Raw genomic sequence first — 27962 nt, 5'->3', positions numbered from 1 at the left:
CCAAGAAAACCACAGCAGGGCTGTGCTGTCAGCCGAGGAACTTCCTTTAACGGGGATTATTTATTTATTTACTTGAAGCAGGGTCTTATAGAGCCCTGTTTAACTTTGAATTATGGATCCCCTTGCCTCTGTCACCACGACTGATTTTAACCGTGTTTCTTTCCTTTCCTTTTTTTGTTTTTGCTTTTTTCGAGACAGGATTTCTCTGTGGAACAGCTTTGGCTTTTCTGGAACTAACTATGTAGACGAGGCTGGCCTCAAACTCACAGAGATCCTCCTGTCTCTGCCTCCCAGTTGCTGGGATTAAACCCGTTTCCACCACCACCCAGGGTCTGATGCGGAAGGCTCTAAAGAGCCTTGTTCTGCGGGCATCTCCCGCCCCTGTGCATCCCGGAGGGCCCTAGTGCGAGCAAGCCCTGGCTTCTCAGCCCCAGCCCGGGGGACCCGCCCTTGGACTGGGCCAGACCACCGCGGAGGGGGCAGGTAGGTCTGGCACCCAACAGCAACGCGGTAGGGGACCAGTCTCCCCGCTCGGGTGCAGCCGCAGAAAGCCGGGCGGAACGCTGCAGCCATCTTCGGGGGTGGAGGCGGAGAAGGGGCGCGGCCTTGGCCCGGAGCCGCCCCGGCTGAGCGGCAGCGCGGACTTCCCTGCTCCTGCGGCGCCCGGCCGGCCGCGCAGAGGCCGCCATGGGCTGTGCGCGCTGGCTCGCGCTGGGCGGTCTCCTGGCCCTGGCGGGGCTGCTGCAGGCCAGGCTGCTGACCCCGCATCAAGCAGGCTTCGGTGAGTGCGACCGCTTCTTCTATGCGGAGACGCCGCCCGCCGGGCTGGAGACCGAGGCGCACGTGAGGATCTGTCAGCGCTTCGCGGGTTCCGAGCGCTTTGCCACCCTATACAGCCCCGGCAACCGCATCCCCGTGTTTTCCGCGTTCCGCGCTGCGCGCCCCGCGCCTCTCAATGCTGAGCAACGCGGGCTGCTGGAGCCGCAGGTAAGCAGGGTTCGGCCCCGGGGTAGGGGGGGGATGGGGGTGGGAGCCGGGCGGGACAGAGGACCCGAGGTTCAGATCGCCCCCTCCCAGGCAGCTGCCGGTGGGAGTCGCCACTTAAGCCGCAGGGGCGGGAGGTCCCTTGGGGAGATGGCCCTCCCTCCTTGTGGGCGCAGACTCCTGCAGTGTCTGGTTGGTTTCCTGGGTAGTAGATGAGATGAACTAGGAGACAGCCCTCGGGGATCCGGGCAGATCGCGCGCCCTTGTCCTCTCAACAGCATTTATTCGGGGCGATGGGCAGGATCACCCCATTTTACAGGCCTAGGAGCTTGCAGAAGACCCCCCACGCCCCAAGCTGGTAAGATGAGCTGGTCTTTAGGCTAGAAAGCCACTGCCCCTTCTGCTAGAGGAAAGCTTGTGAGAGCGCTGGGCTTTGAAAAGCTCAGTGGGGTAGTAACCACGGAGGAGGCACAAACTAGTTTGTCCTGACTCTTCATAACTGCAGATTATCAGACCATTGGCAATTATGTGACCTTTCACAGTGTTGGGTCTGTCTGAAGGCAGGGATCAAGGCTCAGAAAGGCTTCTATGGGCCCTGCAGAACCTGCTGACTGCCTCTCCTCTGCCAGGGCTCTGCTGCAACACCTTGTCCTGCCTCTCTCTGATCTCCTCCCAGCCTTCCAGGTTTGCCTGCCCACAGCCTTTGGTTCCTGATGGCCACCCTTACAAAGCTTCAGGGTTTCAGGTGACTCCGCCTCAAGGTGTGGGTTGTTTCTCCATCAAAGTTCCAGCTACCACATCCTGGCCAGGAAGGTTTCAGGCAGTCTGCACCAATATTACCTCCTTCCATCTTTCCAGCAGTTTGCTTATCTCCAGACCTGTGAGGCCAGGCCAGTGAAAAGAGTTACTGACATGTGAATAGAGGTGCTGATTTAAAATTGCATCCCCCTAGTGTACCCCTAGAACCCGAGTTCTTTATGTTCCCCCGGCCTGGGAAGAAAGCAGCAACCTAGTCCATTCTCACCAAGAAGCTCGTTAGCATCTGGAGGGGATGAGCATACAGACGGTGAAGCCATGAGAATTCTGAATACACCTGATGACCACTTGCTGCCCATTGTGTGCATTCAAAGCCTGCTTCCTCTAGACTCGCTGTTGACTGACAAGGACCGCAGAATGATAATAACAGGATGATGGGGGCGAGGGAGAGGGGCTAAGTGAGCTTTTCTGTGTTCAGTTCCCCAGGGGTGCGGGGCATATAAGTACTAGCTGCTCTTGTACTGTTCACAAAAACACATCATTTAACCGAGGTAAACAGAGTTCCGGAGGATTTAATCCATCAGTAAGGTGATAGGGGAAAACTGCAGGGTCTGCTTGGCCTTTGTGCGGAGACTGGAAGGATTAGGTATGTTCAGGAAGGAGAGGGAGAGGGAGGAGGAAGAAGAAAATACCAGCCTGGCATTGTGTGAGGTGGGCGTGGCTGGTTCTTGGATCATGGCTTGGGAATTATTGGGGCAAGTAAGCTAAAGCTGTATCCTAAGCCCTGGAACCAAGGACTCAGAATAAAGAGGAGTCATGGGAGGGAGGGGCCGGGGCAAGGACTCATCAGGGAGACTTAGGCAGAGCTAGGGACCTGTTATTAAGGAGTCATAAGGGAACAGGGTTTGACAATGAGGCTGTGGAGACCCTGGGTGGAGTAATCGGGTGAGGCTGAGATCCAGGTAGAGAGCTGAGAGAATAGCTTCCAATGGCAGCTGGAGCTGTGAGGGGCCCTGACTTCTGGAAAGTTCCAGAGGGTTGAACTGTGGCTCAGTGGGTAGAGTGTTTGCCTGGCATTCACTTAGCCCTGTGTTTTATTCCCAACACTGCATAGAATGGGGCTCATGCATACAATTTCAGTGTTCAGGTCAGAAGTTCAAGGTCATTCTCAGGCCATGGAGTGAGTTCTAGGCCAGCCTGGACTACAGGAGACTTAGAACAAACAAACAAATAAACAAACAAAGTTCAACCCCGACTCTGTTGGAGAGTGGCCAAAGCTGAGAACCGAGGCTGCTTTTCCCTGTAAGATGGTGGGCTCCACAGTGTCCTACCTTGAAGTCAGTGAGGGGGCCAAAGAACACTGAAGGGAAGGAAAGGAGGAGGGAGGAGGCAGAAGTGCAGGTGCCTCTGGGTCACTGCAGCAGGCTGCCCTGCTTCTGTTCCAAGACCTGCCTCTCAGCCAGTGCCCCATTGCAGGTCCTGCTCATGGCTCAGGGTGTACTTCTAGCTGCTTCCAAGAAGTTCCTTTGGCTAAGACCTTTTGTGTCCGTATCACCTTATGAGGTCAGCATGACCAGGAGGTCTAGAGACAGGAGGCAGGCAATTCAGCACTGGCCTATGCCAATGAGTCAAGCAGGGTGGCACCAGCCAAGCTGAGCAACCGGGCAGCTCTTGGATGTCCTGCAATCACCCCCAAAGACGGTCTCTGAATAGAAGATGCAGAAATGTAGTCACTGGTGCTTAGAACCTTTGAGGTGTTTCTCCTCAACATCTCGGGGACAAAGCTCAAGCAGCAGGCTGGGCGTTTCCATTCGCAAGACCCTTTGGGTGTCGAATGCTAGTTCCAAGTCAAGTTCTATCCCTCCTGTCTCCACACCCACAGGAATGCTGTCAGGCCTGCCGTACCTGTGGTCCCCTGGAATGCCTTCTCATACAGCTCCCACTAACTCTGAGCTCCCTCCTTACATCTTTGCTGGAACATCTCCCCCATCTGACTAGGCCGCTCCTGAGTCAGGCATGACCACACTTCTATGCTCTCCTGTACTAGCTTCCACATCCTCATTGTCCAGAGGGTCCTTCTGTATAGCCCAGGCTGTCCTCAAGTTCTCCATCTTCCTGCCTCCACCTCTCTAGTATGGCGATTACAGGCTCTGGCCACCATTGCTGATTTCTCTTCCTCCTCCTCCATCTTCCAAGACAAGAGTTTCTTTGTGTAGCCATGGCTGTCTTGGAACTCACTTTGCTTAAACCATAGTCTCAAACTCAGGGATCTTCCTATTGCTGTCTCCTGAAAGCTGGGAATAAAGGCATACACCACCATGCCCAGTTTTGTTTTCGTCATTTTGTACTTACTGCAGTGTTTTGTAATTGTCTGTTTCTATTGTCTGTCTGTCTCCCCTGCTTGAGCCCTAGAATTCTGACTGAGGATGTAGGGCATAGGTTATTCATTCCTGCAAATGCAGAGCTTAACACATAGAAAGAATTTAATCAGTGATGGATCAAATGAGCCGGAGGATCACGCAGGTGCAGTGGTGAGGGGCTCTTCGGGGATGTTTTGGGTGGGGTGTTTCCCTAGGTTGGAAACCCATCCTTATTGCTGGCAAGCAGCCCCTTGCTGTCCCCGCATTTACAGGTGGCGCCCTCTCTGGCCTCCATCCAGCACTAGCTTGGGGCTTTGGGACGCTGCAGTGATTCTACTTCCATCTGTGCTCGAAGGCCCCAGGGTCCCCAGCCCTGCAGCCCGGTGTTTGAACGCTTTGAGGAACAGAAAGCAGTGTAGAGGGAAGCAGAGAAAGCCTGTGACCTGTGGGGAGAGGCTCCCCTGTAAACCTAACACGACAGATGGTGAGAGGCAGAGGGGAACACAGCTCCCCATGACCATCCTACCTGGGTACATTTCAACTGGGACTCCAGAACCTGAGAGCAGTGTTAGTCTCAATGGCAAACGGAATACTTCTGTATATGATAACCATGATTTCCGAAGTACACTCATACCCAAATCTGGCATGAAAGACCTTATTTTATAAACAGGAACATAAAGGGAATGGCCTTTACATTATAGCCAGTGATGGCAGTGTACATCCATTAATCTTTTGTAGTGTTGTTGTTGTTTCGAGACAGCACTCATTAATCTTAAAAAGATACATTAAGATATCCATCACTGTCTCTTCATTGCTGACACAAGGAAATTGACCCAGAGAGGTTAACTGGTGTCTGAGTTCACACAGCTTGGATCTAAAAACAGGACCCTTTGCTTTTAGTGTGCTGTTCTTTTTATACACATGGGCATTCTCATGTCTCTTTCATAGGAAAATCTTAGTTTCTACTCTTTCTCTTTTCCACCATCGAGAGCATACATGAGCTGCAGAAATCCTGTTTCAGCTCCGGAGGCTCTGCAGTGATGGGGACATTTCCAGAGGCCGTAGAAGGTTGTATCTCACATTTCGGTGAATATGCTCAGATGAAGCCGTCTCGGTTAAAGCCCTGAGTCCTCAGATTTTAGTTTATGGCAGTTGCTTCCTGCCGACACACCCAGAAGCAGTTGGACACACTGTTTAGTTTATTGTAATCTCAGCCACCGCACACTGAAGTCTCCCTGTACAGGGTGCAGTCCTCAGGGCAGTTCTGAGTTTTACTTCCTGATCAAAGGCTTGGTTCATTCCTGGCCTGCCTTGTACAAGCCTTATGACCTTGTGTCTGCCAGCCTGCTTTTCCCGTTTGTTTATCAGAGGCGTTTGTTTATTATAGGCGATTGTGACACCGTCGCAGAGTGGGATTGTAATCAAGCCAGCATAGCAAGCACGCAGTTAGTATTAGTGTGTACACTTTGTTGGGGTCTAAAGGGTGCTGGGTGATCACAAATGCACACACACAGGCTAGGTGGGTACCTTTTGCACTACCACACAGACCCTTCAACTGTGAATATTTTCAAATACACCAAATCCTACACTCATGCTAGTGCTCAGAACATGTATAGAGAGAACTTGAAGGAATGGAAAATTGGATGGATGTGTGCATTGATGGATGGGTGCATGATGGATGGATGTGTTTCTGTATAGATGGGGACATGATGGATGGATGGGTGCGTGATGGACGGATGGGTGCGTGATGGACGGATGGGTGCGTGATGGACGGATGGGTGCATGATGGATGCATGCATGCATGGATGCAATAAAGTGACAGCAAACCAGCAACAACAGACAGGTATCAGAGACTCCTCCACCCTTTCTGGTGCTGAGCAACCAACAAGTGTGTCACAAACAGTGGGCAAGGGCGTGTGAGAGCCTGGTGAGGCTGGAAGTGCAGGACTTGGGAGGGCTTCCGTGTCAGTCATCTGCAGCTCCCTCAGAGCACAGGAGCCCTTTCCTTCCCTGGCCCTTTCTTCATCTGTGGATCCAGCATCCCATTCATCTTCAGGCCATTCTTGAGATCATGCTAAGGGCTTGCCCTCTCTCGGGAACACAGCTGCATAGTGGTACCTCTCCATAGTAGGGCCCTTACTTCACCATCAAACTGTTTTAAAATCATGTAATATCTCTAGACCTGGTGACCCATATTTTATAGTTTAAGAAGCTCCCGTTCAAAGTGACTAATTAACTCATCCTAGGTCTCTCAGCTGGTAGACCAGAGAGCCCAGGCTGCCTGCACCCTCTTTAATGCTGATCATCCAAACCCTTTAGCTGCATTCTTCTCTCTCTTGCCGCTTTCGAGACGAGTTTCCAGCTGAACTGACAAGATGGTTCAGCAGGTAAGGGCACCTGCTGGCAAGCCTGCAGGCCTGAGCTTGGTCCTTGGACCCCACATGGTGGAAGATTCCACACACTCACCCTCTGACCTCCACACATGCCATCTAGGGTGAGTAGGTGAGAAAAATCTCGGAGGAGTTTGGGAATGGGAAAAATGTGATCAGAATATAATGTATGAACTTTTTCAAAAGATTTCTCCAGAGTCCAAGCTGACTGACTAGATACGCTGTTTTATTGCATTGAACCAGTTCTTTGGTCGGCTTGTGGCTTTGCCACAAACGCATGGCTCTTAAGATCTCAGCTTCATATTGCTCATAGCTTAGATTTTAGCTCCTGATGATTGGATAGAGCTTTTCTTGAGACATAAACCTTTTCATCTCTGGGCTTCTAACTCCTCCTCTTTAAACTGCTTAAACCGAGGCAGTGCAGCCCTTCTGGGGAGACTTCTCTCTGTGAGAAGTACCGCAGTCCAGGGGAACTGGAATTTCTCGCATTCGAGATGCATTCTTAGCTATTGTGCGGTTACCTTCCTTTTCATCCACAATACTCAGCCTGGGTCTCTTGATTCTGTGTCTATTTGTTCACAGAAAGGAAAGAAATAGCTGGGCATGGTGGTGCTTGCCTGTAATCCTAGCTGTCAGGAGGTGGAGGCAAGAGCATCAACCTTATACAAGGTCATCCTGAACTACATAGTGAACTTATGACCCGCCTGGGCTCCACGAGGCCCTGTCTGAAGAAATAAAACAAAAAAGGAAGGAAGGATGGGAAGAAGAAACTGATTTTTGCAGTGAACCATGTGTGGAAAGCCCACTCAGCACTCCTGTGCTCCTGTTGTGATTTATTGACTGTGTACCGGACAGAGGTGTAGCCTACCCCAAAGGAGTCATTCTGAAGGCATTATTTAAGAATATAAATTACATTAAATATCATGTTTTAGTTAACTTATGCGTTGATTCCAGATTGTCCTGAGCTGTGACTGCCCTCTGTTAGCAGAGACACACAGCGCTGTCAGCAAGCCTAGGGCTCTTTTCTAACTACAGAGTACTGAGCATCAGCTATGCTTCACTGCTAAGAGAAGATCGATGAACCAAATAGACACCATTGCCTGCTGTCTTACGGCCGGGTACCTGGCAGAGAGTACAGATGAGTAAAACGAACCCGTGAAAGAAACATTGCAGGACGAGAGTTCTAAGTGCTAAGGTGGAAAATAAATTAACATATCAAGAAAAGGTGAGCTTTGAGAGGGTTTTCTTACGACGACATCGTTAAGATTGTAACTTTTGGGTACAAGCCTGAAGGGAGGGAAGAAGCCATTGGAGCCGATATCTAGGGCAAGAACCTTCCTGGCAAACAGCTGTAAGCGCAAAGGCCCTCTGGTAGGTGTGGTCTTTGTACGAGGAGGAAGCAAGAGGCCAGCATGGCGGTGGGAAGCACCATAGGGAATAAGTGGAAATCCTGGGAAACTCGGGTCCTGGTGGGCTTTTTGGGAAGAGTGGATTTTCCATGGTGTGAAATTGAAAGCAGAGGCTGACACCACAATCCAACTCACATGTAGAATGGTTCTGGTGCTGCCGTGAGAACAGGCGTGTGGACTCAACCGCAGACATGGAGATTAGTTAGGAGCATCATTCAGAAAGACACAGTGATGGCTTGGTCAGTGTGTGGGGCCCTTGTGACATGACTCTGGTTCTCAGTGATTTTGAAGACAGGACTAGGGATCTTTGGGGTAAGAGGATGGGTGGAGTTGTGAACGAGGCCGCAGAAGTCCTGTGAATGGGAGAACAGTCCTGGGAGAGCTAGTTTGGGAACAGATCAGAGCTGGTGTTGCTTAAAAGGGCAAGAACACTGTGGTGGCTACTAGAGGTGGGGTGCCTTGTGAGTGCTGCTTAGTGACACTGGATGGTATCTCCTAGAAGTCTGCACAGTGCGCACTTACATTTGGTGATGCTGTTCATCACACCGAAAGCGCTGTTAGGAGAACACGTTGCTAAAAGCCATAAGTGACAAAGAGTTTATTTGGTTTAAAATCCTGGGTCACAGTCTATCATTATAGGGAAGTTAGGGTGTCAAGAGCTTGAAGCAGCTGATCACGTCACCCACAAGGACAGAGAGCACTGAACTGATCCACGTGTGCCAGTGTCCAGCTTGTCGCCTCCACTCTTACACATACTGAGACTCCCAGGCTAGGGAGCGGTACTGCCCACAGTGGGCGTGTCTTCCCACCTTAGCATAATCAAGATAATCCTCCACAGACAATTCTCAGAGGCACGTCTCCGGAGAGATTCTCTATTTTGTCAAGTTTATAATTAACGCTAACGATTAAAAGAGGGCAGAGCTCATGTCAGGCTCTCCTATTCCACACACACGCATGCACATGTATGCACCCCAGCGAAAACACGCTGGCATAGAGAAACCTTGCAAGGTGTTAGATATGCCTGCCACCTTTGCGTGTTGCATTGCCGTGGTCACATGCACCAAAACACCTCAAACTTGTACACATTACACATGTTTGCTTCTTGGTATGTCAGTCATGCCTCAATAAAATTCTCTCTCTCTCTCTGTCTCTCTCTCTCGTGTGTGTGTGTGTGTGTGTGTGTGTGTGTGTGTGTGTGCATTTGAGGCTTAGCTTTGAACATTCCAAACACGAGACACCTTTACGGTTTCCCTTCAAAGGTTTTCCCTGCAGGAAGCCTAGCTTTTCAGGTAGGTAAAGCCACAGGAGCCTAGCTAAGTCAGTAATGGAGTGAGCCCACTTCAGGGACTGAAAGAGGTGATAGAGGACAGCATCTTCTCACAATATGAAAGGAACAGAAAGGAGCCAGAGCCACGTATGCACAGAAGACAGGCAAAGCTCTGGTGGGCAGCTCAGCTTGAGAGATGAAGGGCACCACTGGGCTGCCCGACTTAACAGAGGGAGTGGCTGGCTTCTGTGTGATGAGGCGGGAAGGCTGACGTTTGGTGACTCTTCTCAGTCAAGGGCATAGCTTCCAATGGCGTTTCCTTCTTCTGCATAAACATTCTGGCTTTGTGCTTAGTGGGCTCATGGCTGATAAGGTCATCTAGGAACCGAGACTTGCTCTTGCTGCCGGCGTCATTCTTTTCCCTAAGGTCTTGGTCCTGTGCTTTAGTTTGGACTTTATAAGGCCGAGTGCTTAAGCAGGCAAGAAAGTACAAGGAAGAAGAGCAGACACACTCACCTGCCCAGGGGCACTGGGCCAAGTTAATCATGCCTATAGTCTCAGAGAAAACAGTTTCGAGTTATCAGTTTGTCTCCATGATTCAGAGGGTAGGCAGCAAAGGGGAAGACACAATTGAAGTCAGGGGCCACACCTTTTGTCCATTTTCAGTCATCCACGAGATGCCTTCAGGTACTAGAGTCGGCTTCTTTAGCAGAGCAGGCTTTGGGTTCCTGTTAAGTAACCCAGGCAACCACTGTAAAACACATACCCGACAAAGATGACTTAAGGCAGGAGGAGTTTGTTTTGTTTCATGGTTTCAGGAGACTTTAGTCCACTGTCATGGGCAAGGCATGATGGAGGGCTCTATGACTTCTGGTTGGAGCATCGAGATATAGACATGTATTCACACAGCCAGGGACCAAGCCCAGCGTGGCTGTGCCTAGGTGCAGAGCTGGAACCTTCAAAGCCCCTAATGAGCTGCTTCTACCAGCGAGGCCCCACCTCCTAAATGTCCAGAGCCTTCAAAATTACTGCTTTCCATTGGGGGAAAACGTTCAGAACACGAGCCCGTTGGGGTATTTCCAGTGCCAACCAAAGCTAGAGGTAGTCTTTTCGCTATCAATTATCAACTGAGATCAAGCAGAGAAAGGAGTCACTGCGCTTTTCACCACCATTTTCTCTTGTCTTTGTTGTTTGGCAGGGCAGGGCCTGAGTTTTAACTTAGTTTAGTCAGAAAGGGCTTCTGGGCAGTAAATACACTGACTTTGTGCCTCATCTGGGATTTTCTGTTGAAAATATCAAATGCATGCTTTTAGCAGGTGGCAGGTTTAGGGCTGGGGTCTTATTGTCTCTTGTCCCCTTGTGATGGCTTCTATCTGTCTCGCAGTTGAGTTGGGCTCAGCTCAGGGCATCCTGCCTCTGCCACTGTGCAGAATGCCTTTTATGACTGTAGGAAGCAGACTGACTTCATCTTTCTGAGAGCCCTTCTCGATCCTTTTGTCCAGACTTCATCACAACTTGGCCAGTATGCTGTCCTGTGGATTTTTGAGGGGGCAATGGAGGGTCCAGGAACCCTGCTTGACATCATCTTAACATTCATTATAAAGGAAAGGAATAGAACCAAATGCGATTGCTGGTTGGATGGATCGGTACGCATAACTGAACAGGGCCCTCTAAGGAAATGGCCTCTGTCTGGTTCATGATAAAAAGCAATTTAAGGGAGAAAGAGGTTAATTTAAGCTCACAACCCCAGGGCATAGGTCATCATTATGTAGAAATCATGGTAGAAACTTGAGACAGCTAGTCATAACACATCCATGGCCAAGAGCAGAGAGAAGTGAATACACTTATGCTGGCTTGCCTGATCGTGTGTCCTCAGCTTTACTTCCCCACCTTGATACAGTTCCAACCCTCCTGTCTAGGGAATGGTGCCATCTACAGTGGCCTGGGCCTTTCTACATTAATTAACTTAATTAAGTCAATGTCCCATAGACATGCACAGTTCATCCCCACGGATACCCTTTCCAGGTGATTCGAGATTGTCGGTTAAAGATCACCATTGCAGCTCCGTGTACATTCCTGAAAAACTGCGTAGCCACCATTGGGTCAAGGCAAGTGGAAGCATGGGACAAGGAAGACTAGCTTTCTGAGCCATCAACTTGTTTTGTCCCCATCCTTGGATTTCTGGGCTGTGTCTGTCATCATGGAAACCTAGCCTCAGCTCTACCTATTTCAGGGATGAGGACAGTTTGAGATAGCTGGGGGCTTTTCTTTCTGTGCCTGAATTGCATCAACTTCACCTCAGTGACGTTTGTCATCTGAGGTTCATGACCCTAGCCTTGAAAATTTGCAACTCAGCCCCCGATGGCTAAGGTCAGTTCATCCTTCCTGGCTCCACTGTGGCCCTCCTGTGCACTGCCCTGAAGCTAGAGAAATTCTAAGAGAATATTCACCTCTTTCCTCAGGATGCCCCATTTCTCTCTGATAAAGATAGCTCCTTATCACAGCCAGGAGAGTTGTTTGGCCCGCCACTGCTCTCCTCCCACCTTATCTGGGCTCACATGCCTTACTATGCCTTCAGTGTTGGAGGCTGGGGCTTCATTCTGATTATTATTTTAATGTCCATCATCTGTCCCATCACACGGTTTTGGTACACACTGCAATCCTTATGTTTTGCTTTTGGCTTTCTGTAATATTCCCAACTAGGACAACTGCCTATGTGTCTTAGTTAGGGTTTCTATTGCTGGGATGAAACATCATATAAGGCAGCTTATAAACGAAAGAGTTTAATTTGGCTTATAACTCCAGAAGGCTAGAGTCCATGACAGTGGATTGAAGGTGTGATGAAAGGGCCTGGAGATGCGGTTGAACGCTCACATCTTCATCCACAAGCAGGGGCCAGAGAGAGATCACACAGAGCATGGCATGAGTATTTCAAAACTCCAGAGCCCCAAGTGACACACGTCCTCCAACAAGATTCCACAGCTTCTAATCCTTCCCAAACAGTTCCACCAACTGGGGAACAAACGCTCAAACATGTGTGCCTATGGGACCATTCTCATTCACACCACCACATCAAAAATAATGTCACCCACACACATGTCTTTGCCTGTGTATTATAACCACACAGCTGTTTCTGTGACTGAGTACCACATGACTCAACTCCAAGGCCCATTGAGTCAGGCCAGAGCGGTGGTTGCTACTCACTGGATCACATTGCCTAACACTGGGGCAGCAGCCTTCTTCTGTGACGGCCAAATGAGGAATAGCTTAGGTGGTGTGGGTCAGATGTCTCTGCTTAGGTGGTGTGGGTCAGATGTCTCTGCTGCAATTATTCGACTCTTTGTATTTTAACAAAACAGCTACAAGTGATGACCCTATTGATGCAAGTGTGGAAGCTGGGATTGGCTCATGGGATGCAGATTCCCAGTCCCTGGTCTAGCACAGTGCCTGGTCTAGCACAGTGCCTGGTCTAGCACAGATGAATAACAAATGTCGACAAATGTCACCAAATGCTGAGCACTTAGCACGTGTGGAATGAGTGGTTGTGGTGTTTGAAAGCTATGCCATCCTAATTCTTATGTGGCCCAGCAGCCATAGGTGGATCTGAGGGTGATTCCAGTGAGGCCTTTTGCTGTGGTGATCACTGTAGTTGTTATTTATACTATTTATATTTTTTCAGTGTACACAAAAGTAACATATGCTCATTATCAAATTTTATTTTGAGATTTGTTTTATTTTGAGTATTCAAAAGAAATGGATCCCATTTCTCAGAGATAACCAATCATAGATTGTGCATGTGTAGATAAGTGTATGTAAACAGTCCAGAAATTTCTATCCCACCTAAAGATGCATGCACTGTTTCATACTCTCCATTTTAGCAAACAAAGTTCTATGATGTCTCACAAACATGCCTGTCACACGGTCATCCCAAACATGCCTGTCACATGGTCATCACAAACATGCCTGTCACATGGTCATCACAAACATGCCTGTCACACGGTCATCACAAACATGCCTGTCACATGGTCATCACAAACATGCATCTCACACGGTCATCACAAACATGCCTGTCACATGGTCATCACAAACATGCCTGTCACATGGTCATCACAAACATGCCTGTCACACGGTCATCACAAACATGCCTGTCACACGGTCATCACAAACATGCCTGTCACATGGTCATCACAAACATGCCTGTCACATGGTCATCACAAACATGCCTGTCACACGGTCATCACAAACATGCCTGTCACACGGTCATCACAAACAAGCCTGTCACATGGTCATCACAAACATGCCTGTCACACGGTCATCACAAACATGCATCTCACACGGTCATCACAAACATGCCTCTCACACGGGGACAAGAAATAGCTCCACCCTGTTTCCCTTCCCCATGCTTCTGCAAATAGAATTATTGCTGTTTGACTTATAGAAGAGGAGAGAGAGTCACCATTGCTCAAAGTTGCTCAGCCTGTAAGGTAGATGTCCGTGTTTCTTCTCAGTTTCTGTTTCCGTCCCATGCTCCTTTCCTTTGTTTCTGTGCTAGGGTGGAAGCCAGAGCTTCATATATGTTAGGCAAGGTCTTACTGGTTTGGGCTCTGCATCATCATCATCATCATAACAATCTATGGAGATGCCTTCCATATAAACTTTCCCAGTTTGTGATATGAGTGGCTCGTGACTGAATTGACAGCAGCATCCCTCGGGTGTAGTTCTATTGACCCGGCTCCTTGCTGCTGTCCCCAGAGCTGCCAGCTGCAAGGACTAATGCAACTTATCTCTAAACTTTTCCCAGTTTCAATCCTGGCATCTGGAAGCTTACATTGTCTACAAGGTCCCTGTCCTTTATCGGTCCTGGGCTACTGGGTTCTCACAGTGAGAGGAACCCCAATATTTAGCCCGACTGATGTAAGAGCTGTAGACTTATCTACTTTGGGTCAGATGTGGGTGTGTGGGTGTGGCATGAGAACACACTAGAAGACTCACAGACACCGGGAAAGAGACAAACTACTCAAGTCTCAAAGGAACCAGGGCCAGGAAACTTCTGGAAATCAGATGACTGCAATCCTTAACCTTGTTTTCACCTTCCTTCTGTGTGTGTTTGTGTGTATGTTTGGTGGGTGTGGGTGTTGGCGTGTACCTGCCATGGCGTGCATGTCACAACATGCATGTGGCAGTTAGAGGAACTTTGGGATATCAGGTTCTCTTCTTCCACAGAGGGCTCTGTGGATTAAACACGGAAATCTGCCTTTTAGCAAGGACAGATGTGTTTGTGATATAAACTGAATTTGAGGATCTAATGACTTAAGGAAGCTTCACTGGTTTCCTTTGGTGGCTGTGGATGCAGGGCTTAATTCCGCCAGAGACTTGCTTGATAGCGACCCAGTGTGGAACCGCACTGGAATCAGCTGGCCAGCTAAAGGCATCCAAAGGAGGGCTTCTCTGCCCTCCCTCCGTCATCCTGCATAGCAGGCCTGGGCAAGGCTCAAGGAACCGTCTTTGCGTCTGGTATTTTGATGTGCAGTCCGTCCTGAGATTTCAGTGTCTGAATTCAGAAGGTGGGAAGTTAGAAATGGGGATCTTCCCTTTAGCTGATACTCTGAGTTCGGTGCCACATGTGAATGCCAAACGCAGCCGCTCTGCAAAAGAAAACAGTGCCCAGTGGAAAAGAAGGAAACCCAAGACAACTGGGTTTGTAACCTGACAGGGTTCCGCAACCTGGAAAGGCCTGAGAAGAATCCAGGAGGTCGAATGGGGACCGCAGTAAGAGCAGGGGCAGCCAGGGTAGTCCCCAGAGAGCTGGCTTGCCCTGGTGCCAGTCTCCTCTTGCGGCTTCCCTCTCAACACTTCCTGACAACTTGGAATTGGTGTCTTCTGTTTTAATTTCTTTTTTTTACTTTGATTTCTTTTTAAAGAAAAAGTCAGAAGTGGAAGGGACTGCTTCCCCCACCTAGTTCTAAGTCAGTGGATGAGACGGAGAACCTTGCACGCCTGCAGGTCAGGCAGCACTTACTCATGGGTGTGCCCAGCCTGGCTGGGTGTTGGAAGCCAGAGCAGGAAGGTGCGTGTGGGGCCTGGGAGGCCAGAGGAAGGTGATTCACTGGAAGGCAAGCCAGGGGCCCTTCAGCCAGACACCACTCAGCACAGGAAATGGAGACCTCTGCATTATTTTTTTAGACCCAAAGGTCTAAAAAATGCCAAAGAAAGAACGTTAGCATCCTTCTAATTCCTCTGCAGCTGCTTCTGTCCTCAGGGGGATATGGAACTGCAGATGCCTAATAGGGAGTTAGGCTCGTGTCTTTATGGGTGGGTCAGTAATTTCTTTTCTTCTGAGAGCTAGACAGTTCCTGTCTGTCCCACCCCCAGTGTCCTAAAACTGCTGTTTTGTCTCCCTGGATCTCCTTTGTTGGTGGTTTTAGGTTTTGTTGTTGTTTTGTTATTGTTGTGAGGCAGCTCCTTGTTGTCCACGGTGAGAGGTTTTGAGGGACACTTAATTCTAGAGTGTGATCACACGGGACCTTTCTGCTCCAGACAGCCCTGATAAGATCATCTGACTGGTCTAGCTCAAGGTTCTTACCTGTTCTGATAAAAGAGGGACTTCATCCCAGTGGCAATGGGCTCTCTCTCTCTCTCTCTCTCTCTCTCTCTCTCTCTCTCTCTCTGTGTGTGTGTGTGTGTGTGTGTGTGTGTGTGTATACATCATACATCATCCTCACTCTGCAGAAGCAAATTCAGAACACACACCATTCAGCCTGTTCTATTATTTAAATCTTCTAAAAAAATAAAAAATAAAACAAGTCGTAGAAAGACTCTGGATCCAGTTCAACTGATGCTCACTGGGCCATCTCCCAGCTGACTGACTCATCCCCGTGAGTGGTTATCTAGTTGTGGCTTAAAATTCTCCAGGGGAAGGAAACCCCACCCTGGCCATGGCAACCCCTGCCAAGTTTAATAACCGCTTTGATGGCTCCTCATCATCACTGCGTTTTCCTTGTGGAAGTCTGTGAGGCTGCAATAAGAAAGGACAGTCTGTTCTCTCTCCAGCGTCTTTTACACATTGTGAGGAGTCCTGGATGTATCCTACGGGCAGGCCACTGTGCCAGGTGTGGAGCAGAGGCAGGCACAAGCCTGGACCCTTCAGTTCAGCAGGACAGACAGATTCAGCCCAGCGGCTGGCGTCATTGCAAGAACCACAGTGCTCTCTCTCTCACACCCTCTCTATACTTTTTATGGATTTTCAAGACAGGGTTTCTCTGTGTAGCTCTGGCTGTCCTGGAACTCTCTCTGTAGACCTGGCTGGCTTTGAATTCAGAGATCCGCCTGCCTCTGCCTCCCAAGTGCTAGAACTAAAGGCATGCACCACCATGCCTGGCTCACAGCTCTCATCTTAAAGGGAATAAGAGATAGTTTATTCTAGAGCCGTTCTGAGTGACCATGGCCTGAGAACACAGATTTTAGGTTACTCAAAATTCCGTGTTCCAACCTAGAGCATTCTCACAGGGTTTACAGTTCCAGAGGACAAAAAGTCATGAATCAAGGCAAGTTTAAAATAATTGCTGGGTCCACCAAAGAGGCAGGTGCATCAAGATGAAGGAAGCTTTTCTCCAGATCCAAGATGCTGTCTGACGACATGTTTAGTTCTTTGATTGGTGGAAGCTAGTGTTCTGCTATTATAATATCGTCTAAGAGGTTTTTATTTATTATCATGAGATGTTAGTTCAGATACAGAGCGGGACAAGGAATGGCTGTTTTAGGAGGCTAGCACAAGTCCAAGATAAAGTAATTGGCCTTTGAACCTAAAAAAATCCAATCTTTACGCAGAAAAGAAATTACAATTTGTCCATCAGTCTCTCCAGACACAGAAACTCTTTCCAGAAGGTTGTTTCTCTTGTTTGTTGTTTTTTGTGCTTATTTTTTTTGTTGTTCTTCATCGCCAGACACAACTTCTTTTCATTTACAGTAAATGAATGCTAAAGCTGCCCAGCCTCGTATTGTGTGCCCCTGATCTCTGCCGCCACGCATGCCAGCTTCCGTCACAGTGGACCGTGCTTGCCTCTGCCACCTGAGACGGGTACAGCCTTTCTTCCCCAGGCCAATGACCTGAAGTTCTCCTCATGTTCTGTCCTAGGTGTTGCGGTGGTGATGCTGACATCCCCCATGGGCCATCCACATCCTCCCTCCTCTCAGGAGAGCTTTCCCTCAGCCTGGGCTGGCTCCTCATACCACCCTCTTGGTTCTTCATTCCTTTTGTTGCCTCAATACCACATGATATCCTGCTCCCCTGGACCTGCTATACAGAAAGACTCTTCATGATGACGTAGACAGACAAAAGTTAGAGAGTAGACCAAACTACCAGCATGTAAAAATGCCAGGCCCAACGCCCAGGAACCAACTCTCAGCTCCCCTCTCTGACTTTCTTCTTGACTTTCAAATACCCTGGTGTGCATGTATGTGCATGTGCCCATGTGTATGGGGCAGAGGAATGTGCACACATGTGTGTGTACACGTGTGTGCAGCGTGAGTGTGTACATATGCATGTGTATGCACTGCCCATGCTCTTTGAAGCTGATCCTAGTAACACATTAAAAGCTGCCACCCTTCCCTCTCTCAGCGACCCCTAGCACTCTGCACAGCTCATTTGGGTACAGAATGTCACCCTCTTCTGACTGTAAGGACCGCTCTCATTTCTTTGTCTTCAGGTACAGTCCCTTGGCTGGTTTGGGAAGGCTTAGCTGGGCACCTGGCTCCACAGAGACCTTTGTGCCTGCTTCATGTCTGAGCCATGCAAGGCAGCATGGGCCCATCTGTAAGATGAGCAGGAGAATACAGGAGTGGAGCTGGCTGGAGAGCACTGTCATCGATTCGAGCCCCACGGCTCTGCCGTCTGCTCCTAAGGCTCACCCTACCAGAGGGCAGCTCCCTTCCCTGACCCCCTGAGTGACCCTCTGTGTGCTAACTCTACGTGGCTCCGGCCCTAGAGGTTTGCATGGATTTTGAAGCCTACTGATTCTTAGCGTCTAGGCTATATAAACTCAACGTTCCTTGCTCGTTGCTCTCTGGCTGTTTGGGACCAGCCCTAAGATGGGACCCAAGTGGCTCTAACCTCCCAATTTCGCTTGTCCTGGGGCAGAAGTCCACCTTCACCTGTCCCTTTAGGAAACCCTCATCCTACCATTTGATGACACCCTTCTAGCCTTGACTTACAGGGTCCTCAGACTGAAGTCAGCGTCCGTAGTCCCTCTCACCTGTATTCTCCCCCCCGCCCCCCGTCCTCATTCCTGAGCCCTCAGGACTGATCTCCAGTCACTGTGGCCCTTGCCCCCCCCCCCATATCTTCCTGCTTTCACACTGGTTCTCGCCCAGGCCTAGCTTCCCCTTTCTTTGCTTTGGACATGACACTTGGTAACTGATTCTCCTTACAGCTCTGTCTCTGTCTTCCAAGTGAATCTTGTCCCTTCTTGTCTTCACAGAGGCTGCACTGTGGCTCTCCTTCCTTGCCTGAAAGGTTTGGAGCCGCTCCTGGCATGCCATTGGGAGCATTGGAGCTGGGTAAACTGGGCTTGGTCCTTGGCTTGTCCACATTCCGATTGAATGACTTTGTACCTGCCACTCTCGGGGTTTCAGTTTTCCCAGCTATCACCGTGCCTACCTCAGAGTGCTGGGGAGAGAATGGCAGCATCCGTGTTCCCCAGATTCCTCTGATTCCCGTTCCCTCCTTCTAATAAGCTTTGTACTTTTTCCTCCTCAGAATTCGGTTCCCAGGCTGCTTGTTTCTGCCCCAAACGTAAGGAAATTGTACTAAGTCTTTGTTGACCTTTGGTTTCACTGGTTTGTGGTCCTGTGTCTCCAACTCCCACTTTATATTTTGTTTCTGCTAAAAAAAACAAAACAAAACAAAAAACAGTCTTCCTGCTTTCAGGCCTTGCCTTCTTGATTACTCTCTGTCTGTCTCCCTCTTGTCTAGCATCTGTTACAAACTGTGCGGCTCTGTTTTCTCTGGACTCTCTTAAGGCTGCAAGCATCTGCATCTCCTCTCCTTAAATAGATCTGACATCCCTCTGGGAGGACTATTGGGAGGCCTAGAAAGTAGAGAGTGGGAACTTGGGCTCTGGGGCGGGACTTCCCAAGGTCACACCCTGATCCCCCGCCTCACCCCACCCCCACACATACCAACTGTGCTATCAGTCCTGGACAATCTTCTCTCTCACCAACACCTCAGATGTTTCCATCAAAAGATGATAAAAGTAACACGTATCTGTGATTTAGGTGAGGGACTTACCGATTTACTACATGAAAGCTCTTAGAATCGTCTACAACACTCTAACAGGTCAGTGAGTCATGACTATAATTATTATCCCCAGTGGCAATGTCCCTTCTACAGTGGCTTGCACACAGTGCAGCCCTGATAAGCCCTGATTATTTAACAGACAGGTGCCATCCTTCTCCCACCCTTTGTTTTTCTAACATGAATATATCACAAATTGGTATACTATTTAATCCTGAAACAAAGAAGACATACCACAGGTAGCTTTTACTATCTGTTAAGGGAAGACTTCTGCTTGCTGAGAGAAGTGTTCTTTTCTCTTGTACTAAATTTGATAAAAAATGTATTATACGGTTATGAGGCAGAGACTAGTAAAATGGAGACAGTTTCTTCTTCTAAAACCTATTTAATATATCGATCTTAGGGAAAAACATTCCATTAAATACAGGCACAGCATCAAATTACATCAGCAGTCCAGAGGGGTAAGGTCAGTTGGGAGGCAGATTAGCCAGGGAGGTTTTTATGTTCCGCTCTCTACAGAGATGCCCCCAGGGAACCAGAGTGAACCTGGGGCGAGTCAGGCGGTGGGTGTAACCTGGAAACCAGCCCTAATCCGAAACTGCCTCTTATGTCATAGGTCTAGCCTTGTCTTCAGGGAGCTATGTTGTCATCCATTTCCTGCACTTGCAGTAAGCAGATCATTAAACTCTCCGTAGAGGTGGAAAATACGTCTGCCCTTCGGGTGACAGCAGGTCAGAGAATATATTAAGAATGTTTGAATCAGTCTGAACTATTTTTAATTTTGAGTAATAGCTAATGCAAAAGAATTAGTAGAAAAACAAACACGTGTTTCCAAAACTGCCCAGTGTGACTTGGGAAAGATCTGGAGTTCCCATACCCCTCTGTTGGTGATGGTGTCCTCCTTCGCCCCAGTCATCAGAGAGGAGAAACCTCAGCTGAGGAACAGCCTGAATAGGTTGGCCTAGGCATGTCTGTGGGGTTGTCTTGACAGGAGGGCCCAGCCCACTGTAGGTGGCACCATCCCTGGGCTATACAGGACTCCTGAGTAGTCTGGAGCTGGAATTAGTAAGCAGCCTTCCTCCCTGGCTTCCGTCTCAACTCCTGCCTGATATTCCTGTCCTGACTTTCGTCCAGGACAAGCTGAGACTTGGCAGTGTTGGATTAAATCAGCCTTTTCTTCCCCCAAGTTGCTTTAGGCCACAGTGTTTGTGACAGCAACAGAAAGCAAATTGGAACCGGTGGGTTTCCACCCGTGTCCCTCCACACCTGCAGAGGAGCTCATACTCCTTCCAGACTGCCAAGGAGTCTGGCCTGAGAAGAGAGCTTTAAGCCAAGCAGTTACTTCTCACTGCTTTTATACAGCGTCTCTTTAGGTAGCTCTGACTTGGAAATCATTTTGCAGCCTAGACTAGCCTTGGACTCAGAGATCTGCCTGCCTCTGCCTCTGAGTGCTGGGATTAAAGGTGTGACCCTCCACACCCAGCTCAGATACATTTGGGGATGTTGGAAGCCCAGCAAAATAGGAAGAGACAAAGGCCAGCATGGATTTCTCCTACTGAAAACACATATAAACTTTGCATAAGATGCATAATTTAAAAAATTTAAATTCATATTTTAGCAAAAAAAAAATGAAGTTCTTAGGTGTCAAAAATACGTTAAAGGTGGAGAAAGTGATGCGCAGGAAGCCACTGGAGCCACTGGGGACAGGAGAGGAAGGCCTATGTGCTGGTGACCTGGAAGCAGAACAGGGCTCTCCGGGGACAACGGGGAGCTGAGAGGGGGCTGCTGTCCTGCTAAGTCCAGCAAGACTGGAGGTGCCAAGGGGAGGCTGTGCAAGGAATGGCCCAGGAGGTTGGGAGAGGCCCAGAGAGGAGCAGACTCCTGAGGGAGCAGCCTAGAGCCAGCACCCTTCCTTTCCAGCAACTTCGTTGTTCTCCTTTCTTCATGAGACACCCAGAACTGAGGAAATCATCACAAAGCTAGTCCAGGGTCAGTGAAGTCTGTAGGGTCCTGGCAAAGGCGACTAGGTGTTGCTTACCACAAACTCACTGGGCCCGTAGACCCATCCACCCGTCGATGCTACAAAGCACTTGAGTTTACCTAAAGTCAATTAGCAGAAACGAACAACTAGGGGCTGCGGGAATCGCTCAGTGGTAAGCACGTAGCCTGTCAGCACAAGGACCTGTACCTCTCTACTCTTCATCCTCCTCTCCCCCCTCTTTAACCTCTTTCTTCTTCATCATCTAAGAAGCCCACTTCTCTGGGCATGTCCTAGGCCTGAGGTCTATCCCTGGGTGGCTCTTGCATTGAAGACACCAGCATGCTGTCCGTGCTCTGCCAACGGGTAACCAGGAGTCATCTCCAGACTTCCCCTTAAGCTAAAGATATGGCAGATCGTCAGTGCAGATGGGACGTCCTAGAGAATGAGTATGGGGAGGCATCTTAAAGTCTGTGGCCTTCCACCCAGCCCGAGAGAGCCTGGCTTGGCTGTGTCTTGATCTCCTGATTCAGCAGCGAAGCTACTGTTTCCTGGGGTATATCTTTCAGCTGTAAGAAAATGGAGACAAAGGCCTTGCAAAATGAATGAGTTCCTTATCTTCTTCCTACCAGGGATGGGGTGGGGAGGGAGCATCTAGACGCATTGCTTCTTAGGCTAGGGGAGGATGGAGTGACCTGGTAGGGTCAGCCTACAGAGAGCTCCAGGAGGCTCCATCAGATCTACCTGCTTCTTGCCAGCCTGATTGGTCCTCACCATCAGTTGCCCCGTGCGAACACACACATCTGAAGGCCACGCTGTGAAAGGCCACAGCAGAGCTGGCCAAACACACATCAGCTTGACTTAGATGGGAAGGCAACAAAGGCCCCTGGCCTTGACTGTACTAGAGGTTTGAGGGTGGTTTAGGAGGTCCGTCAGTTAGCAAGGAGAGATTTGTTTTGATTTGTGGGTAGGGGTGATAGAAGAAACTGTCAACTCTCCAGGAACCAAAGAACTGGGGCTGAGGACACATACCTTGTTCCAAAATGTTTTGGATATTTTTTAAAGTGGGTAGTTTTGTGCTTTTAAGCAAAATTATGACTTTTTAAAATTTATTTATTCTTTTTTGTGTGTATGTAAGAGTGTTTTTCTGCATGTATCTATGTGTACCACGTGCATGCCTGGTGCCCTCAGAGTTCAGAAGAAGGCATGGGATCCCCTGGAGTTACAGATGGACTGAGCCAACATGTGGGTGCCGGGAGCTAAGTCTCTGCAGAGGAGCCTTTGCTGCACGCTCAGCCGTCTCTCTAGCCTGACCTTTGCCTTTGCTTTCACTACCACAGCACGTGCTTCCACGCCACAAACTCCAAGAGCTGCAAGCTCTTTTCAAAGGGTTTGAGATGTTTAAGGGATATATTATTATTTACTTTACATTTTCAATTTTTGTTCAAGCCCCCATTGTTATAAGCACTGTCACTATGATATTCTCTGGGCCTAAAGGTAAGCAAAAAGTCCACAAGACCTTGGGCTGGGTCCTCCAACAAAAGCACAGTCTACTTTGGGCAAGAAAAATGTATTCCTTAACCCAGCATTCTTTTGTCCTTTGGATTAGCAAAGTGACTATTGTCTGTCTATCTATGTATTATCTATCTATCATTTATATTTGTATCTATTTGTCATCTATCTGTATGTATATGTGTTCACTATGTGTGTATATATTATCCTGTTGAACTACAAAAGTATTTTGTATAAGAAGAAAAGATACAACTATATATTGTAATTGAAATATAACACATATATTGATTGGCTTGTTAATCATAGTAATCTTTGTGGAACAATTACTTCAAAGATCAGTTAACCTGAAAGTGGAAGGAATTCAAAAAGAATAACACAGGATAGGAGTTGAAAGGACCCATGGTTGATCTTTTGGGCTCAATCTCGGCAAATGAAAAGCAGAAAGAAAAGTCAGGTCTGGGGAGATGACTGAGCTAGAACTGAGCAGAATGAGTACAAGGACCCGAATTTGATCCCCAAGCCCATATAAAAGATACCAGGTGTGACAGCTTGGCCTGAGGGTCACAGAGCAAGGGAGATGGGGACAAGCAAAGTCCCACAGCTCAATGGCCAGTCAGCCTAGCGTAATCAGTGAACTCCAGGTTAACGAGAAGCCCTGACTCAAAAAAACCAAGGCTTACTGAAGGGGTCACTCAGTGGTTAGAGCACTTGCTTCTTTTCCCGAGAGCCCTCTAATGGGCACAGAATAGCTCCCTGAAAATTCGGCTCCTGGAGTCTGAAGGGAGATCTGATGCCTTCCTCTGGCCTTTGTTCATCTGCACACACCTGCACACACCTGCACACACCTTCCCACAAAACACACACCATGCAATCAATTGTTTTGTTTAAGTTTTTAAAAACCAAACCAACCAACCAACAAAACCCAGGCCTGGAAGAGGAACAGCAGAACCAAATTTTGTTTGAAAAATGCCACAATGAAACCGAATTCTTTGTAAGTGAATAACTTTTCTTTAAAGGCAGATGGCTCTTTAGGAAGGTTGTTCTCTGATGTCACATGCACGTGAATGCATGCATGTGAATGCTTGTGCATACCTCCCCATGTGTGCCTGCATGCATTGAGAGAAGCCATCATGACTGTGTAAGGAGCAAGGATAGAACATGAGCAGGACGTATCCTATTTGAGGATGCCTTCAAATACCAGCATGGAGGGATCTGAGAATGAAGTGTGTGTGTGTGTGTGTGTGTGTGTGTGTGTGTGTGTGTGTGTACGAACCATGTCATGAGCGAGAACTCAAGGGCTGGACACGGCAGAGGGTAGGATCTCCCTGGAGCTTCAGCCAGTGGCTCAGGTACTGTGAGCAGGGACCGGTCTCAGCACTGTTGTCTTCTTCTTTCAGATTGATGACCCTGACAGCTCCCTTGAGGAGGTAATTGAAGAGGCTGACGCTGTCACCTCCGTGAACAATCTGGGAAGCAAGCAAGCCTTGAATGCAGACTATCTCGACTCTAACTATGAAATCGGACAGCTGTACCCATTCCTCCTTAGCAGTGACCTCAAGATGTCCACATTCCCACTCACAAATTCAGTCCCAATGACCCAGTCTTTCCGGGAACGGTGGCACATGAATCTTGACAGCCTCATGGACCGAGCCTTGATCCCACACTGTGGTGATGGCAAAGACCTGTACATCATCACAGGTGCTGTCCCCTCAGACTACAGAGTTAAGGGCAGAGTGACTATCCCAGAATTTGTCTGGCTGGCAGCCTGCTGTGACATCCCTGGAGGAGGCTGGGCCATGGGCTTCACCAAGCACACCCAGGCTAGTGATATCATAGAAGATATTATGGTGAGAGACCTTGAGAAGCTGCTTCCTCAAAAACCTCAGCTGTTCCGGGACAACTGTGGGGAGTTGGAGCAAGACACAGAGAAGATGAAGAAGATTCTGGAAGTGGTCAACCAAGTCCAAGATGAGGAGCGGTCTCTGCAGTCTCAAGAGAGCACAAGTCCCCTCGCCAGGGCCCAAAGCCAGAGGTCTGCCCTGCTGTCCCCAGAAGCACCAGAGGGAGGAGGCAGCTTTCTGGGGAAAGTTCTTGGTTTCCTTTTGACCCCATTCATCAAACTTTTCCAGTTAATTTATTACCTAGTGATGACAGTCTTAAGGAATGTACTCCATCTCCTTTGGTTTGTGGCCAAGCAGGTGATCAATGGCATTGAGAGTTGTCTGTACCGTCTGGGCTCAGCCACCGTGTCCTATCTTGTGACCATTGGACAAGAGTTGGTGGGCATTCCCTGGAAAGTGCTCAAGGTGGTGGCCAAAGTCATCAGGGCCCTTCTGCGGATCCTCTGCTGTCTGCTGAAGACTGTCTGCCGAGCTCTGAGCATCCCTCTCCGAGTGCTCGTGGATGTGGCCACTTTCCCTGTGTACACCGTGGGGGCCATTCCTGTCGTGTGCAGGGACATTGCTGTGGGCCTGGGTGGCATTCTCTCCCTCCTCTTTGGCACTGCTTTTGGCACCATGGGTGGCCTGTTCCAGGTTGTTTTTAGTATCTTCAAGCGGGTTGGCTACAAGGTTACTTTTGACAATTCTGGGGAGTTTTATAACCCAAACACATCCTAGTGTCCATTGTGGTAAATTTCATTATTTTTCAATAGGGAGCTAGACTGGTCTGTTTTTACAGCAGGTTTCCGTTCTGTCAGCTATGGTGTTATGTTCACCTGGGGGGATGGGTTGTATTTTTCTGCAAAGGAGTTTGGCACAATTTAAATTTGATCTAAGAGCAATGTTCAGGGTAGGTTCGGGGGTCATGGTCTACTGCGCACTGCAATTATTCATGCAAGCGTTCCCTGAACATGCTAACTTCAGCCCTGTGCTCTGACTCAGTTCAACACCTGGGCTGACCCAGGCTTGTTAGGAAACTAAACACAAGCGGGGAAAAGATGGCATTAAAAGTTGTGAGAAGTGGGGAAAGAATCTTGTGCCTCCAAATGCTCTTAGAGATTTAAGGCAAATGATCCAAACATTGTTGTCCAGTCTCTTTGCATTTCCTTCTCTTCCTCCCCGACCCAACCAACCCTGGCCATGCGCCAGTGACTGCTCCCTACAGAAGCAGCCTCTGCTGCGAGTTTGACCTTTACTTGATCTCGAGGGTTTGTTTGATTTTCATTTTCTCCCAAAGTTGAGTTCTGCTAAATCACAATTCTTATGCCTAATATGGCATAATAAAATTTGAATACAACCCTGATTAGGCTAAGTCAGGTCTCTCCAGGTGTAGAATGGAAAGGAGACAGCAGTAAGTAGGCGCTGTGTCCAAGGGCATTCTTAGGGAGGCTTCATCGACTTACATTAAATTTCTGGTTCACAATGTTAAACACAAAGATTTGCATGTTAATCTAATAATATGAAACTTCATATTTTGCGACATCTAATGCATCAAATGAGTACTCGATACCGTAAGGCCCTCTGACTTCTCTCCTGAAATGATTGTTACAACTATCTAGGTAATAGACAAGATGAAAAATATTCTGGCCATCTCAGGCAGAACTATATTGTATGTACATATTTAAAAATCCTTGTCTCTTAGAACACTATTTTTATAGTGTATTTGAGGCTAAAAAAAATATAAGCCCTCCATTAATGCTAGCTAAATTTGAGAGCTTATTCCCGATTTGATCAATCACTTGTAATTTTAAATCTTGTCTAAAAATTATAACAAAGGGAACCAAACCGGCTTTGTGGGAACCAAGCATTCCCACGGTGGGAATGAATTGTCTAGTATTTTCCTGAGTGTTCCAGAGAGTTGTGAAGAAGAAAAGGGCCGAGTGTGGACTTAACTGGGGGATGTACTGGTTGGCCGGAAGTTAGTTGTAAGGGCTAAGAGTCTAGAAAGAGAGCAAAAAGGGAACAGTACATCAGCTGTCCCCAGCAAGCAGTGGCATATGAGAACCTGGGTGTAGCAAGAACCAAGTTTTGCAGTTGATTTGAGTCTCGCCAGAGAGGACTAGCAGCCTGCAAACTTCATGCGACCGTAATTTGGAGTCTGGACCACGGACCTCACTTGGGTAGATGCCCACTGTTGAAAGACTCAGAGCAGCATTTGCCAGGAGTTTTCTCTGTGTAAATGGGAGTGCGAGGGCTTGTGTTGGCACTGGTGGGTCAAAAAAGGGACTCTCAGAAGTTGCCAGAGAAGCAATCTGGATAAACCCTCATTGTTTTTTGTTTTAGTTCTCAGAGGCACAAGGAGACTGTAGACTTGGTTTTGTTAGCAGGGTCAGCTGGAAGCAGGTTGTGACGAGCTAAGACGCCCCATCACACAGGTGTGCCCCCTGAGTGTAAGTAGGATTTTATCACCTGCCAAAGACTCCAGGCTCTGCATCATCAGTTGAATTTGGCAGGTTAATGGAATGCCAGGAATCCATGTGAGACTGCATCTCATGTGACCCTCTTTCCCTTTTAGTGAATATTTGCATTCTGAGAGGCCCTAGCAGGGCACCCATGGCATCTGAGCCCCTTTCAGGGAACCATTGGAACTGCCCCCTCCCAGTATTCAGATGTCTGGTTATTTATTTTTGTGTGGCTTTTTTTTTTAATATGGGAAAGGATAAGAAGACAAACATATATCCTTCGGGTTAGAGGACTGAGACCCTTCATTCTGCAGTTTCTTGTTGGTAGGGCCTGGGAGTTACTGGAACAAGCTGCACGTGGCTCTGAAGTCCTCCAAGTCACTAGGCTTCTGGTTCATTCCCAGGAGGTTCCGTGGGGTTCTGGGGTGGGAGTTTAGGAGGTTGAGCCCTGCCTTCAGTTTGGAGCTTGGGCTGTGGCTTCATTCTGTTCTCAGGCCCTTGGGGGATGGTGGCTGACTCTCGCTCACGGAGGGGGATGGTGGCTGACTCTCGCTCACGGAGCTGTACTTCTGTCTGTGCCGGCCGTGTTCGCGGATGCACCCTCTGCCTTTGTGCCTTCTCCACCCAATGCAAACTTGGGAATGGAAGGATCCTTGGTCTTCATTCACCCAGC

The 27962-nt window shown here is 48.6% G+C and overlaps 1 protein-coding gene across 1 annotated transcript; it reads left to right on the top strand.

The window, feature by feature from the left end:
• Window positions 1-466: 466 nt before the first annotated feature.
• On the top strand, window positions 467-26190 carry Endod1 (endonuclease domain containing 1). Its single transcript, XM_041657214.1, has 2 exons — window positions 467-987; window positions 24345-26190. The coding sequence occupies exons 1-2, from the start codon at window positions 688-690 to the stop codon at window positions 25563-25565; spliced, it is 1521 nt and encodes a 506-aa protein (XP_041513148.1). The 5' UTR covers window positions 467-687; the 3' UTR covers window positions 25566-26190.
• Window positions 26191-27962: the final 1772 nt, after the last annotated feature.

This window comes from Microtus oregoni, unplaced genomic scaffold, assembly GCF_018167655.1.
Source record: "Microtus oregoni isolate MIOR12 unplaced genomic scaffold, Mior012 000008F_ref0000371, whole genome shotgun sequence".
NCBI lineage: Eukaryota > Metazoa > Chordata > Mammalia > Rodentia > Cricetidae > Microtus > Microtus oregoni.
The sequence above is the reverse complement of the archived record's forward strand: the minus strand, read 5'-3'. Positions and strand labels throughout refer to the sequence as shown.

Bases quoted from the DNA above. Each gene is read 5' to 3' on its own strand.
- Endod1 (XM_041657214.1), top strand. From the start codon at position 688: ATGGGCTGTGCGCGCTGGCTCGCGCTGGGCGGTCTCCTGGCCCTGGCG. The intron at 988-24,344 runs GTAAGCAGGGTT...TTCTTCTTTCAG, and splicing joins GCGGGCTGCTGGAGCCGCAG to ATTGATGACCCTGACAGCTC.